The 16,770-nt window shown below is 40.6% G+C and overlaps 1 protein-coding gene across 1 annotated transcript in view; it reads left to right on the forward strand.

Moving 5' to 3' along the window:
• BRF1 (BRF1 RNA polymerase III transcription initiation factor subunit) overlaps positions 1-16,770 on the forward strand; it is a 173,215-nt gene that overhangs the window by 85,882 nt on the left and 70,563 nt on the right. The window contains exons 6-11 of the mRNA XM_063159797.1: positions 742-891; positions 2,466-2,559; positions 12,626-12,752; positions 13,708-13,747; positions 13,837-13,929; positions 14,611-14,889. Coding sequence (XP_063015867.1) covers positions 742-891; positions 2,466-2,559; positions 12,626-12,752; positions 13,708-13,747; positions 13,837-13,929; positions 14,611-14,889 — 783 coding nt within the window. The remainder of the gene's footprint in view (positions 1-741; positions 892-2,465; positions 2,560-12,625; positions 12,753-13,707; positions 13,748-13,836; positions 13,930-14,610; positions 14,890-16,770) is intronic.

Genomic DNA, 16,770 nt, shown 5'->3' on the forward strand with positions numbered 1-16,770 from the left:
ATTATAAATTGGTTTAGGCAGAGCACAATCTGTACTGACATATTTTGGTTAGTTTGAAGCTGTTAACACCAACGCTTGAAATAAGTTTATACATCTGGAGGCAGATCTGTGGCTGATGTAAATTGTCATAGTGCTAATGATGTTAATTGGGTTCCAGCACTTTATGCTGATGGAAGTCTGTCTTAGTGTCTGTAATAAAGTGTTTTGTATTCTTGGAATGTGAGTCTGAGAAGAATTATCTTGGAAGGTAACTAGATTTTTGTTAGGGAGGATTTAAAGCAAATGATTTTTTTTCAAGCTTAGTTGGTTTGAGATGAAACATGCAAGTTACCTTGTTACTTTTTGAGAGATGTTGAAAGTTTTGGGAGAGATGTTAGAAGTTTTGGGCCTAAATTGTGTCCTCATTCTGCAAAAGCTTTTGTAAATGTTTCACTTTGGATGTGGTTTCCCTGATACCAGTGACACTGCTCACATGTCACAGTCAGCGTGTCAGCCTTGGATGCTGAAACACCTGTAGGAATGTTTGTGTAGTGCTTTAAAGATCTCCTGTCTAGAGAGCAAGAAATTATTTTGTTTTAGGTTATCTAAAAAAGTGCTTCTGAAGTATAGTGGTAGAGGATCTGCCAAGCAGCAGCGTCTGTGTTTGCTGAGGTGAAGCCAGACCAGCCCGGCAGCCTCGCTGCGCTGCGTTTCCTAAATCCACGTTAGGGTTTGGCATAACTGTGTTACTTTGTGTTGCAGATCCGTGTTTGTACATTCCCCGTTTTGCACACATGCTGGAGTTCGGGGATAAGAACCACGAGGTGTCCATGACGGCTCTGAGGCTGCTGCAGAGGATGAAGAGGGACTGGATGCACACGGGGCGCCGGCCCTCGGGGCTCTGCGGGGCCGGTACGTCCCAGCCTGGCCGTGTCCCTTCCCCCTTCTCACTGGTGATATCCACCAATACCCACCACTTCTAAGGGTTTTGTTCTGTCAGGCATCTACAGATTATATAGGTCTTCATGGAAATAGTTTCTGAAACTATAACTCCATTTTTGCCCTTGCTCCTACAGTATCTCAGACCCTTTGTAGCTTGCGGCTTGAATTTTTTTTTTAAGCTCCATTCTGGTGCTTTTCTTGCCCCCACTCTGCAGGCTCTAGCTGCTAAAAGGTTTTTTTTGTCAGCTAAAAAGACACCATTAGTACAAGCACTTTGATTTGTGTCTTTACACAGAGTCTTATGCAAGAAGTGCCCTCTTTGACCTGTTTTGTGAAACTATTTTTCTCTCTTTCTTCATCTTTTTCCAAGATCCATCGCTGTCATGATGCTTGCATAAAACCTATGGGTTTGGGAGGGCCAGGTTAAAAGACAGTAGCCAGTGGGGTCAGAGTAATGAGGAGTGTAGGTAGTCACAGAGTTCATGTATGCACTTTATTTTACTTGAAAGTTCTTACATGTTTATGCATGAATGAGAAGTTTGCTCAAACCTTTGAGAACCTAGGACTGTGCAATTTTTTGATATTTCTAGCCCCTTTTTGTTAATAGTACTTGATTGTTGCACATTGCTAAAAATTTGAATATAGGCTATGGGAGAGCAGTCTGCTCTTTGATGTGCTACATGGGCTGTGTCCACACGAGCAAGTAATTTAATTCTACAGACATGGATCAATAGATGGAAGCAGGTGGTGCTGAGCCCCCTCTATCCATCCATGCAATCTGCAGCTCACATGTTGGACTGGGGACTGGGTTTAGTTTGGTTCCCTGGCTTAAAATTAAGTCTGTGCCACACATAGCTCAAATGACCAATTGTTAGTTCAGCCCTGATGTTCCTGTTAGGAGCACTTTAAACATGGTACCACAAGTGGAGCTCTGGTTTAGTTTCCTCTATAAAAAACCACTTTTTAATGTTTAAAACTGCTCTGTGCAGTGAGCTGCCGTATGATGAGTGGGGGTGGTGCTTCAAAACAGAGCTGGTGCTCTGAATCAAGACACCATGTAAATGCAACTGGTTATCTGGCATTTAGAGGGTCTTGCAGGAGAGCACTTGGGCACCAGCAAGACAGGGATAGTAGTGACTATCTAGTCACTACTAGTAGCAATGAGGAGACCAAGCTTAGGCACGTTCAGTGTTTCTCTGGAGATCTTTTTATTTGGGACAGAATTCAGTGAGTCTTGCTGAAAAGATGGTAGCTGAAAATAAGTGATCATTGAAATATTCTTATGCTGTAGATAACCATGGTTTCCCAAATGTTAAAGCGCAGAATTTTCCAGGGTGCAACTTGCATTCAACTTAGTGGGTAGAAAGCAAATTTTGTGAAGTCAGGTCCATCACCAGTATTCAGGGACACAGCTGAGCATAGACATTTACAGCTCCTTAGCTGAAGGCAGGGACAAAGACAGGGTATAGTTATCTGACTGTTTCCTGCTTTTCTTCAGGAAATTTCCCTCTTTTCGATATTAACTTTCCCTGGTTGTTCTCCAGCTCTGCTAGTGGCAGCAAGAATGCATGATTTCCGACGGACTGTTAAAGAGGTCATCAGGGTGGTGAAGGTTTGTGAGTCCACATTGAGGAAAAGGTCAGTGCAGTCTTGTTGCTTTTATCTTTGGTTTACAGTATTGAACAGTGATATAGTCTAAAATAAATGTATATTGGAGAAAACCAGGTTATTTTTGTAAGTGCCGTGAATCAAATGAGTGTATGTTTTAGCCGGTCATTTTAAAGTACTAACACCTTGCCTCTTATGTAAAGCCTCAAATGCTCAGCAAAGATGGTAAGGAGCACTGTGCCTATTTAACAGGTGAAGACTTGAAGGCAAAATAATGCTGTGTCAGTAATATTAACAGTATTGTCATGTCCTCAGAAAAAATAATTTATTGATTCTCAAAGCTGACAGTCTACTGTGAGATTTTTTTTTCATTAATCCAGAGGCCAAGTGATGAGAAGTCTTGTCTTTAAGCTGTTATTGAACAGAACTTTTCAAAATATTTTGCTGAAGTGTTCATTTTTGGCAGTGTTGCATTGCTAACAAATAGAAGGCAGCGCAGTGAATCTAATGATAAGTTCAGTGAAGGATCCTCTGAAAGTGGGAATTTTTCAAGTACCTTTTGTGTGTGTATTTTTTGAAGATCAAGTAATATTTTCCATAGTTTAATGATGCAAGCGGATACCCAGTTTCTGTCATTTTACTTTTGAAATGTTGTAACATCATACAACTCTTTCCCCATAGGCTGAGTTAAAAATGACCTAACAGAAATGCCATGATTTCTGTTGTCCACAGCTGGAAATTCTTCTGTCACCAATATATTCTGATATTTGTTCCCCCAAGGTCTGCCTTTACAAAGCTTCCTTAGTGTCACTCTTCACCTTGCTGGGATCAGCTTAAGCACATCCAACTGAGCATAATACTTGTTAAAAATAATGACTTATTAATTGTGGAAAATGTTTTTCTCCCAGATCTTCACTGATGGAACAGGAATGATGCTATTTTCCAGCTATGCATGGGTGGTATAGAGATTAAATTTAAAGTGTTTTAAATGCTTCCAGGTACTACAACCATAAGGATGGAGCAGTACCAATGCCACCTTTTTTTCTCTGGCCAAAAGGTCATGTGTTTCAGTTGTGCATTTTGTATGATTAATGAGTTATGCACCACAATCTACTCCAAGATGCTTTGGTTAAATAGCTCAAGAGTTTGTACTTACTAAGAAAATAAGCATAATAAATTAGAGTTGGAAGGGAAATTAATTTGAGCAATTGTTTCAAGCGAGAAAATCTTACTTCAAAATTCATGCTTTGAAATGTTTACTCAAGTCACACACATCAACTAAAATGACAGCCTTATTTACTTTGACAGGGTAAACGTGACAGCTGAATTATTTTCAGGCAGCTATAATTACAACTATTTATCACGAATCTATAAATTTGATTGATGTTTTTCAAATAAGAGCACGTTATATAGTATTTAACGAAGGCAAATAAAAAAAATACCTTTGAATAACTCTTTCTGCACTCTACTTTTTTTCCTCATCTTTCAAGAATTCCTTTCAAAATGCCATCAAATAGAATTTGTCTAAATGAATAAGAACTTATTTCACATTCTTAAAAATTCCTTTGCTTCTCAGTTTGATGTGCAGTTTTATTTCCTTTTAATTATAGTTACTCAGGTTGGTAAAGAGTAGCTGCTGTGTTTTATGAAGGTGTTGGATGCTGTGCTCACTGCTGATGGCTTTGCCCTGACAGCTCCAGAAGTGAAACCCAACATGAGTCCAGATAATGCTGACACTTCCAGCCTGCAGGTTCTGCTGTGTGGTTTGATTCAGCTCCCAGCTGCCTTCCTGGGGAAGCACAGACCTTTGGAAGCTGGGTTTGCTTTGGTGCCCATGGCAGAAATCTTCAAGGGAAGGGCCCACATGGTGTGTGCTTGCCTGGGAGGGACAGGAGTGTGTGGATGAGGATGCAGGAATGATGCTCTTTAAGAAATCCTGATTGGGAATTCCTGGGAATGTTTGGGGAAGACCCTCAGCAAGGGGTGGTGCCTCTTCCCTGAGCAGGGCCCTGTTTCTGGTCCTGGCAGTGCAGCTGGTGGGACTGGATTAGTTCACCCCATTGTCCATCAGCTGGAGAGCACCAAGCCCTCCTGCCTGGATGCTGTGTCCTCTTTCTCTGCTCTGAGATGGAGGAGTAGCTCTAGAGGAGGTTCACAAAAATGTGAGGTATCTCCAGGTCATAAAAATTCATGACCTGGTCATAAGGGGAGTCTGTTTTGGAAGGAAAAAGTGACAAAGTGTCGCCCGTGTGTGCTGTCACTCATCCTCCAGCCAAGAGTTCTTAATCTGGGCATCAGTTTGGTTAAAAAGCAGGGCTTGTTTATTTTAATGTGAGTGGGTTTTTGGTAATACTGGTAGACAAAACTTTGAAGTCACTTTGGTGGGCCTTCTGGCTTTAAGTTTTGAAGCACACAATTAAAATGTAAAGCTTGTTGCTGTTGTTGAAAGCGAACTTATTAAATATTAATAAATGCACTGATAATTCTATCTCATTTCCAGTCTAATTGAAATTATATTAACTTATATATCACTTCATATATTCAAAGTACTGTACAAATATTAGCTAATTAGTCAAATTGTTATTTTCTATGTAATCATCCGTGGAGGTAGCAGAAATTAACTTTTAATAAACCCAGTCCTTTTATTTAGTTGAGTTCTCACATTTGTGGCTGTGTTCAATGCACCTGTCTTTGCCTCTGCATTTTTAACCTTTAAATACTTTACCCCTTCATCTTTTTATTCACCTCTTGCATGCCTTCTCTGTGTTCTACATTTTGTGTTACCCTCAGTAAAAGTAATTTTTGTGATATTTGTCCATTGTGCATTATCTAATACTGTGCAGTCCTTATGCCTGTTTAAAGACCTTAGGCACTTCTTCCATAGAATTAAAAAAAAATTGGCTTATTTTAACATTTGTATTTTGCTGCTTTGACTTGCTCACTTTATCTTTAAATTGATCTGCTTTTTGCATAAAAAATACTTCTTCTCAGTTCCATGAAGTACTGTCTGCTAAAAAACTTATTTGTGATGAACTTCAGAAGCAGTAAAGCTTCATTTAGAAGAAATTGGAATGAAAAGCCAGAATGGGTTTAAATTGCTTGGTTTTGGGGTGATTGTTTTCTTCTCACAACCTCATAGTGTTTTGGGAAGGAAGACAAGACTTGTTAGAAAGGAGCTTCACTTACCAGTTGTAGATGCTGCAGGGACTTTCATAAATGGGGTCCTTTGCTTATATCCTGGGGACCCTGTTACAGCTCTTTCAATGACTGAGGTGATCATTTTCTGGAAAAATTAATGATCTGTGCGTAGAGATAAGTGTTATGAATGTACTGCCTGCAGCTTTTCTTTTTCTTTTTCTTTTTTTTAATTTTTAAATTTAAATTTAAATTTTAAAATTTTTTAACTGTAATATGTGGCTGGCATCAACCTCGTGTCTGTCTCAGTCTGGACAGATGCATGCCTGAGAGAGAAGGCAAAGAGAGGAGCCATACAAGAGTCAGGATGAGAAGGGAAGGTAACAGGGACATGGGCAGCTGTGAGGTGGCTGTGAGGTTGTTACTCAAAACACCAAAGCCCTGTCAAGGCCAGGGCTGAAGGGAAAGGTGTGTAGGAGTCAGTGTTAGGCTGTGATCCAAGTACAGCCATGCTGAAATTCTGTGGAGGGTATCCAGTGAGTCAGGGAGAGCTTGGCCACCTGAGATGTTCCAGCATGGAGGGGCTGGGGATGCTCAGAATGTCAGAGTCATGTAAGGGCTCTTGCTTGAAGTGTGATGTGGAGAGAAGCTTTTAGAACACCAGGAAATTTATTTCATGTAAAGGACCTGGTGGTGGTGTCTGCTCTGATCTCAGCTCAGCAACTGAGCTGCTCCATTCCTGGCTGCCATAAGCTAAATTGAGAAATATCTCATGTCTCCAGTTCAGTCAGTTCAAGTGGCTTACAGATGATTTCAGAAACCTTTCTAGTATGGTGAGTAAAATACAACTTGATCCGTGTGGGCTGATACTGCATACCTTTGTAAGTTGGATGGTCTGGTTTAATAAAAAAAAAAGCTTTTATTTCTGAGGAATCCAATTTCACAGGCAATGTTCCTTTTTATAAGTGCAGCTTCTATACAGTTAGCAAGTTAATACATTAATTAGATTCCTAATATATTTTAATACATCATACTTACAGACATAATTTCAAAATTATTTGGTGACTCTTACTTTTGAAACAATCAGTAACTTGTTTGCACTAACTCAGGCTTAGATCTTGTAAATAGTTTTCCTGTGTTTGACTTTCTTCATCTGAGTGGCTGTTGAGAAATGAAACTGCTCTATTTTTCTTTTCCAGGAGATCATAGAGTGCTTTTGACAGACCACAGTAAAGGAACCATTCTAATGAAGCAGAATTTTAAGGAATGCTAACACATTTTGTTTCATTAGCATGGTGTGAGCATTTGAATCAGAGGGGAAAAAAGAACAAAAATTGTCAGGTGGTTTAGACTGACAGAATTCTGGGATGGCCAGGGAGGTGCTGGTGGGATTATCCAGTGGCTGATAGAGGGTCACAAGTGTTAATGCAAGTTAACTCTCTGTGTAAGCATTTGTAGAATGAGGGCTTTAAAATTTATGCTAATGAATTTGTGACAGTTTTAAATCTCTGTGTTAGTGTGAGCAAGTAACAGGAACTAATTCTAAAGGGTGCTTTATTTAGTACAATCTTTAGAGGTGCCTGTTCTTAATACTTAGAGAAACATCAGAGAGTTCCATAAATTACTAGTCACCTATTAATTGGAACTAAATTTGTGTGTCTATGCTCTTAGTCCATTGCAAAAAGAGGTGATGAGTATTAATGTTGGAAGATGTGTAAAGGGAGAATATTTCTCTTTAACAGTTGCATTTGGCTGGGAACAGACAGAATAATTTAGCACAGCTCAGGTGATAAGTTGTAACTTGTAAAACCACAGCAACTGGATCACCTCTGATTTTGTCCTTACCTTTAGTAATGAGATACTCATTCATGCAGGCTTAAAACTACCTTTTATATTACTGCAAATACATGTAAAATTTTATATATGTACAATGTTTCGTATCAGGAGATTTCTATTTATTTACTTACTGGTGGCTGCTGGCAAACTTTTCATTATGTCACGTAGGAAGCATTTAATAACTATTTCAGATATATGTTCTATATTAAGTATCACTTTTAGGGTATGTGTTTACATACTTCCATAAATAGTTCATGTGTAAACATTGTATGGCTTGGAAAAAAATAAGGAGAGAAGGATGATGCAACAGACTGTTGGATTTGTGGTATAGAAATAGTGATGGTTTGAACACCAGCGTGAATTCTGAGCTTCTCTGCCTTGAGTGCACAGGTTTGGAGTGGCAGGAGGCACTGAGGAGGGTTAAATTAAAACAGTGGGATGTTCTGCAGTATTCTGGTTCTTCACTAAGACACAAAAGTAAATCCCTTACTTTTCCAGAGTCTGGAATTGTCTGAGGTGTCAAATCAGCTGATCTATTACCAGAATGTTTGTAGTTGATACCACAGTTAAGATTATATAGATATCATGTAAGTTATTACTTATGGTTTTAATTATATTGTTAATTTGGGAAAACTCAGGGGAGTTTAGTTGCTAGCACCAGTTTATCTTGCAATGAAGATTCTTTTTCATATATTTCTGCTAACAGCGTGGCACATTCAGTTTATTATTTTTCTAATCCACTGATAAAATACTTGAAGTACTTTAAAAAGACCTCTCACAACAGGTAGCTTAAAGGCTGATGGCTTAGGCTAAACCTCATGTTCTTTCTTTAACAAAACATCTCTCTGCAGCTGTAATTTGTTTGCCCTTCTGCATGGAGATAGTTCTGCTCATGCTGCCTCTTTCTAGAGCTGGATGCCGATTGTGTAGGGGCAGAAGGACACCGTGGCTGTTCCTGAATAGTCTCTGCTTAGGAGTCCCTCTTGGGCTTTGAACTTGGGCTCCTGAAGGATTTGTGAGTTGGAGTCCAGAAGTCCTTGTTCTTTTGTGTTCGTTGTCACACCCCACTGCTGCAGAATTAAACACTGAACCTGAGCCCTTAGCTGCACACGTAAATCTTGTTTTTTCCATCACTGCAGACTGGATTCAAGAGTCTCCACTGGAGGGTATCCCTGGAACAAAACAAAGTAAAAAGGACATTGCATGTAACTTCATAATGATTGACCCATTTTCCCTTATTGGGAGTTAAATTAAGTGTGAATAGAATCGGTTTGCTGGTTTGTGCACAAAAGTGCTTTATCAAGAGCAGAGGTGTGGTTTTGTCTGTAAATGGATGAAACAACAACTGTGGAAATTTTTCTTTGTAAAAAAGGGTTGGGTTAGAGGCAGATGACACTAGGCTCTGGAAAAACTTTTCTCCCAAAGGAATTTTCTTGAAAGAGTTTGCTGTGAGAAACTGTAAGAGAACGATTTATACTGGAAGTTGAATCTTAGCCTGAGCTTTAGTGGTTGCCTCTGCTTTGACTATAAATAGAAAATCCTTGTCTGCCAAATTTCGGTTTTTAAAGCCTTTTTGAATTTGTGCCAAGGAAATAATATTTTAATTTGTATATCTGTTTATTTTCCCTCTGTCTGTGCATAACTTAAAGTGGCAACTCTTATTAGATTTTTTTAGGTTAACAAAAGTGAAAAATGAACTTGGATATAGCATTTTTATGTGGGCCTTAAAAAATAGCCTGTAGCTATTTTTTTTTGCATGAAGCCACTCCCTTGCCCCTGAAATGATTGTGTTTATAATTAAGGTTGTGTCAGTTTTTCTTAACTGCCAAACTAATGTTGCTTTGTTTCATGTGGTGCAGACTGCTGCAGCATCAGTTTGTTGCCTTGGTGGCATGTGTCCAAACAGTGGATAAAATTAAAGAATGTTTAAAAATATGTAGACAGGATATCAGCCAATGTAAAATGTTGAGGCAGGCGAGTGGTTGGCAAACACAGGTATTTATTTATATCAAGTTAAAGGAGAAAATGCTGAGTGTGCAGCTTGCTCTCCCACAGAGATGGTGCTCAAGCTGGGATCCTGACCATCAGGGATGGTTCCTCATTTTGGGAGAGGGGTTAGAGCCTTGGGGGCAGGACTTGAGAGAAGTGAAAAAATAACATTCTGCTCTAAATTGGCATCATCACCACCAGCCTGTGCTTAAACTGTGATGCTGGCAGTCCTCCCCGTGGGGTGGTCAGCCCTGCCCTGCTTGGCTTGGATCAGGACTGAGGAAAGGACAGAGGGCAGGTGTCACAGACATCTTTCATGAAAAATCCTTTCCTTAGGATTTTTCCTCCTGAGAAGCTGAGAGGCTTCAACAATGGTTATCTGCTGCTGTGGAATGCAACAGGTGAATCTGTGGTTGGTCTCATAGAGTTGTTTCTAATTAGTGGCCAGTCACAGTCAGCTGGCTTAGACTCTCTGTCCAAGACACAAGCCTTTGTTATTCATTCTTTCTTTTTCTATTCTTAGCTAGCCTTCTGATGAAATCCTTTCTTCTATTCTTTTAGTATAGTTTTAATATAATATATATCATAAAATAATAAATCTTCTGAAACATGGAGTCAACATTCTTGTCTCTTCCCTCATCCTTGGACCCCTGTGAACACGGTCACAGGCAGGGGCGTGGGGCTGGGTGCTGGTGGCCTGGTCAGATGGCTGAACCTTGCTGTGCTGTGAGTTTGAGCTCCCTGGCAGTAACCATGGTGTAGCTCTGCCCTGTCCTAGAGCAGCCACACTGAAGGTGTTGGGAGAGACCCGTCCTGCCTGGTGTGGGGCTGGGCTTGGGCTGGAGCTCGTGCCAGCTCTGACTCGCTGCCTCACCCCAGACCTGACATCTGATGGGTGCAGGGTACGTGACATGAGTCAGGGGACACTGTGGGCAGCAGAGGGACAGACAAGAGCCCAAGGTGTCTGCAGGCCTTAGGTGCTGACTGACACCCAGCATGGTCATCCTGTCCCCAGCCTGGCTTCATGAGTTTTGTTCCTGTTGTTTTCCTGCCTGCTCGGCACGCTCAGAGGTGGTGCTGCTTTGGTGGGGCCCTGGCAGCTCATCTCAGACTCAGAGCAAGTGTTGGATAAATAAACTGTGTGTTTTTGCCAAAGTGCACCTTGGCTTTTAACACTGGGAGGAGAGTATTTTAATAAGGTGAGGCTAGTTGGGAGGAAGAGTCATGCTGAAGTGGGGCTGCCTGAGAGTACATGATTCATTTGTGGAGAGATGGATGGCTGTTCTTTAATGATTGTGACTGGGAAGATCCATGCTCCTCAAATGATACATGGGTTTGGCATTAAGTGAATCCTGAATTTAAATAATAATAATAATAACAGTGCCCTAGCCAGGTTTTCCCTCTAACCTGATAGATGTGGCTCCCTCCTGGAAGGTGGGTAATGCATGCTGGAAGCCCGTTAACGCCAAGAAAGATTTCTAGTCTTTTAATTAAAAGCTGGGTGCTGCTGCTGCCAACAGCATCCTCCTCTCCTTTCCAATTTGATCTGAAAGAGAGGAGGAGGGAGCTGGTCCCTGGTACTCTGAGGGAAGGGTTTGGGCTGTCAGTCACTCCTAAGTACATGGCTAATTTGGGGCTTTGTGGAGATGCTTGAATTCCAAAAGCAAGTCTGGTTTTCAGAGGCTTTCTTCTCCTCAGCAGCACTAACTCTGGCTGGTGTAGCCATGCATGGGCTTGGTGTGCTGCCTGCTGTTGGAGTCACACAGAGGTGCCTGGCTCTGTCTGTGCGTTTCATGACATGAGATGCTGCCTGTGGCCTCTGGCCCCTGCTGCAGGAGTGGGATGTCTCCAGGCAAAGTGTCCTGCAGTTGCAGCCTGCCTACACCCCTCCTTATGGGCTGTCTTGTCCTGCTCCTCACTTTATAAAGGAAGAAACACAGAGACTGATGAGGATATAGTAGGAGAGTGTGGCCCTGTGCTCCTGGCTTTGACCCTGGTGTTGGCTAGAAACTGAATTTCTGTCCTAGAGAAAATTCCCTCTTCAGAGAGACTTTTATTGCAACCAGAGGTAGAGGAGAGAACTGAGGAGAAAACCACAACTGCTTTTAGGGGGGGAGAAACGCAGAAAAGTCCTGTGCTGAGAGCACTGAATCACCATTTTTAGTTCCCTGTCTTTGCAGATGGAAGCTGTTGTCAGCTCTGCTTCCTCTGAAAGATGGGAATATTCCAGTGAAGCAGCTGCAGACCCATCATTGCCATTTTCCCATGGAAAATGTTGATATTATTAAAAGGGCACTTTCTGTCAGAGAAGCATTCTGCCAGACGTTTCCTGACCTGGCTTTGTACTTAACCTTTTGTCTCATTTTCTCCATCTGTAAAATGGATGTGCTTATTCTCAGCCACCTGTATAAAATGCTGGTATTTGTGGATTAAGTTATGACCACGTGGTCTTATTTAACATTGAATTCCTGTGAAGGATTCATCTGCTTTCATGGCAATTGCCCATGGAGCCAGTCTGATCTCTCACATAGGTAGGAACTTTAAAAATGCAAACAATTAAACAAATCCAAAGTTTATTATTGTCAAATTATGTTCATCAATCTATTTAATCTGTGTGATGTGCAAATGATCAATTTATTTTACCACTGCTTCTGTGTGTCCTGGGAAGATTATTTCTTGTCTCTCTTCCAGCTTGCTAGAGATGTTGAAGAGATGTTACTTTAACGTTTGCTTTGTGTAAATTAATCATGATGACATATCAGCAAGATTTTTGAGAAACTCCTAAACCAGGATGACAGATATTTTATTTGGTGAATCCATTTTGTTGTTGCTGTTGATAACAAAAGCAACGAGAGGGGAGGAATGAGCTGCGTTTCTTGTCTTAGTTTGTCTTTGTTCATCAAAAAAAAAGTATGTTACATACTCTAATAAATCAAAAGCTAATTTGGGATATGAAAAGATACTTTCTTTGCAGCAGATGAAACAATTAGTAGCACTTCAGTTTTAATGTATTCTGTGTTTGAGCCAGAGCTGCTAAGGGTGACATGTTTATTCCATAGCTTGGCAGTTTGCAAATTTTGTTCCTTTCAAAGGAGTTCTTATAGATGTTTTGGTCATGTGCTGTATGCTTTGGTAGGTTGACAGAGTTTCAAGATACACCAACCAGTCAGCTGACCATAGATGAGTTTATGAAGATTGACTTGGAGGAAGAATGTGATCCTCCTTCGTTTACAGCTGGTCAAAAAAAATTGAAGATACAGCAGGTAAATTCTGAATTGAATGCTCTCTGTGGTTCTTTCCTCTCTCCTCCCTCTGTGCATTCCCTTTTGAATTTAGTTAATGCCAAATCCTAACTGAGCAGCCCTTGGTAAGATTCAGTACATTTATTTTGAGGTTTTTGAGAGAGGGATGAGCATTAGTGCATATGGTACCCATTAACTGAAGATATTTTTTGTTTATTGGCAAAGGAATAGTTTCCCAATTAAAAATATCATGGGATTAGAAACCATGCACTGTTTTTAAGGTGATACATGTGGTTAGGAGAGGTGCCATTACAGAGAACTGTTTTTAAATAGATATGAAAACAATAACCCATTTGCTTTAATGAGACTGCTGATGGGTGTGTATGGTACAGCACCCACTTCCACAGAGATTAGTTCTCATGTGCCTTAATTTCTTTACAAATCATGAACTAAAGCTGGCAGCAGAGGAGAAGATTTTACTGGTGCCCTAGTAAATTCCTATATTATTGGTTTGTTAGGGTTTTTGCTTGCTGTAACTATGCTATAATTTAAGGTCTGTAGGGGTGTTAGTGATGTTCTCAAGAGCCAGCTAGGTCAGAGCTTCACTCTGCCATCCCCAGTGTGCTCTGTCTGGTGTGGGCACTCCAGTCTCAGCCCTGTCCTTGCACTTCTCACATCTACAGGCACAGTCTCAGGGTCTGACTGATGGAGAATGAGGCCTTTTATTTACAGCTTGCCAGACTGGAGGCTCTTTTTGAAGTATGAAGATGGGGGAGATAACATTTTGAAATTGGTCAGTGTTTTGAGACCTGTCTGTCATGCCTGTCTGACACTACAAAGTAATTTCAGTGGTGATTCAAAACCTCCTTATGCTTTTGAAATACCCTGCCATTCTCTGTGTGCAGCTCACAAACAGTTTAAAATTGTGCATATTTTTTTAGTAATTTCATGTTTATTTTCTCTGTTGTCATTTCAGCTTGAAAAGGCATTATCAAAAAAGCTGGAGGATTTTGAAGGTATGAGTTGTGTTTAGTGTAACATATCACTCATTTCTTCAATATTGCATCGATGATCGCTGAGTTTTATTTTTATTTCAACACCACAGGAGAAATATCGAGCTACCAAGATGAAATAGAGAGTGAATTAGAAAACAGCAGACCGAAAGCAAAAGGTGTATTTGCAAATTTCACTAAAGATGGTAAGTCTATAAAGTCTTATGACTCCTTAAATAGTATTGAGCTCAGATCTGTCAGTCTGGAGTGAATGAATGTTATGGTGATAAATGTGATCATATATATCTTGCATAGTACAAGATCTCCTACATGTGGGTTCTCTCTGCCAAATAGGTGGTTCATAAATCAGTCCTCAAAACAACCACATTGTTCATTGCAGGGATAGTTCATTAATGATTTCAGTTGTTTTTCTTTCATGGGCAGTATAAGCTTGGCACTGGCACCTGGGAATGTTTCTTTTTATCACTGAAAGTGCAGCGGTTTCTAGACCCTTCTGTCGCCAAATTCCCCAGTCGACTTCCCATATGGAAGGGCTTTGTGCTGGTTTAACTGGCTATTTTTAATTTGTAATTATACCAGGAAATAGCTGACTTCTTCGCAAAGCCCTTTTACCTAATATGATAAGATGATGCTTTCTATTTTAAATAGTGACTGTAGTCACAAAAATACATTTTAATAGTCAAGGTAATGAATTTGAAGAGCATCTGGAAACTCCATGTATTCATACACTGAAGTAAAATATTGTGTATTTCTTTTACAGATTTCCTCTAAAGATTTTTATTCTTTATTTCTTTATTCTTTCTCTATTTGTTTAGTTTCTGTAACAGATGGTATGCAGTGATCTGTTGGGTTTCTTCCCCTTACAGATTCTATAGAAGATAATGCCTCTAGCATATTTGGAGAGGAGGAGGCAGAAGATGAGGAGCTAGAAGCAGCTGCTAATCACTTAAACAAGGACTTTTATGATGAACTTAATGAGAAGGATAGAAGTAAAAGAATTGAAGATGGGGAATGCAGAAATGGAAGTGAAACTCTTGTGAGACCCCCTGCACTGGAATCCTTGCTTGGCCCACTGCCCACTGCTGCTAGTCTTGGCATAACAGAGTCCATCAAAGAGTGCATATCCACAAAGGACCAAGAGCCTGGTGAGTAGGAGGTCAGCTCAGAGCAGAAACTGGACACAGGCAGCCAGCTGTGGGTTTGTTGTGTCATTTCCATGTATCCCGTTGGTCACTGTGGTAGCAATTCTGTGAATCACTGAGATGTCAGAGTACAGGAGCTGCGAGGCTGGATGGGACCAGTGGTCTTGGTTGCTGATGTTGCTGACATCTGCTCTTCTGGAAGCTGCAGGAAAATCTGGGGTGCCTAATTATTTTCTGAAGCCTGAGAATGTGTATCTCTTGGTTAAGCTGACAGTTGATTTGCAGTCCTGTGATAGCTGATGGGCATATTTCAAGCCATGAACTCTCAATTAGGAAATTGGAGGAAGCAGATTCCTGTAAATATGACTGGAAATTAAAACCCAAGTATGAGAATCTTAGATCAAGACAGACTTTCTCAGGAGACATTTTACTGGAGCCAAACATGATGCAGTCTGTCTCTGATTGAGAGTCTCTGCAAATGGCAAACATTTAAAATGTTTGCAAGAGGAAATAACTGGTGTTATGCTTTTTTCTTTGATATGAACTTCAATGTGTATTTGCTGGTTTTGCTCCATTTTTCTTAAAACCCACAGATCTATTTGCATCATACAGCTCTGTATAGCACAGTGGGAGCAGGACTGATCAACTAAAGAAGCCAGTTTTGCCAGAACCAGTATTGCAAACAGTCAGTGAAGCAGGCAGGTTTGTTTGCTTTTTCTTACATGTGCTTGAACTTTAGGGAGACAGCATTTTTTTTAAATTCCTTTTGCATCTTAATGACTCTGAAAACAACATATCTAAGGGGCATTTTATTCTTTATCACAATTAATTTTTCCATCATAAGACACACCCATCTGAATCTGTTTTGTCAGCTTACTTGGAGATCTGTGCAGCAGAACATTTCGTTACCCAAACTGTTGTGATGCTGATTTCTGTTCAACAGTAGATGAACTGAACACATTCAGATTCTTATTACTTTAGTGTTCAGTCTCCAGGAGCACAGTAGGATGATTGCACATTTTTATTTTGTACAAACAAATTCATATAGAAACAGTTGAGTGGCTTTGGTTTTGTTTTAATTACGATGAAGAAAAGGGATGGCTCATAGTTTCCCTCTCTCCTGGAAATCAGCGGTTCGTGTCGCAGAGAGGTCAGTCATGGCTAGGAGCTGTTGTTGTCTGCTTGGCCAGTGACCTGTAAAAAGGAGATCCCAGTGATGGACATTTCTCAGCTGGCATTGCTATTGACCATTTTAATGGGCAGGCTGAGGAATGGGTGTGAGGATGGAGCTAAGCTGGTGCAGCCAGGGAGGTTCCTGTGAGCTGGGCTGCAGGCAGGTGGGCAGGAGAGAGCAGGGCTGCTCATGCCATGGCTTGTCTGCCTTTGCTGTTTGTTTTCTTGCAAAAGTGGAGGATGTGCCAAATGAACTGAATTTCGAAACCAAGCAGGTTTCAGTATGTTCACTCTCTTCTCCTGCATCTGAGAAATCATTGCAGGTGTTTGAACAAGTACTTATTTTCTTAACATGTTATGAAGCACATATGCAAAATTACTGTTTTGTTTTCATTTTGATTATAGATCCTGCCCCAATCTTTGCTGGATTTGGAGTTTTTCTTTAGGTGGTGAGGAGGGTGTTTGAGGGAGTTTTGGATGCATTTCTTTGTTGTTTTGGTTTGGTTTTGTGACTCTGCTAATTTATTTTAACAATTTAGAAGTTCTGTGTTAAGTGCAATTCACTTTGGTTATGCCTGTACTGCAGGGTAGTCAGTCTGGGTGCAGTTCCCAGTCTCCAGGCCCTTGCCATGTGGTGCCTGTGTGCTGTGGGTGCATCCCAGTGGTGTGTGCATCATCCCCCTGAGGACCTGGTTTCCTTTGGGAAGTCAT

Source organism: Melospiza melodia, chromosome 6 (genome assembly GCF_035770615.1).
Source record: "Melospiza melodia melodia isolate bMelMel2 chromosome 6, bMelMel2.pri, whole genome shotgun sequence".
Taxonomy (NCBI): domain Eukaryota; kingdom Metazoa; phylum Chordata; class Aves; order Passeriformes; family Passerellidae; genus Melospiza; species Melospiza melodia.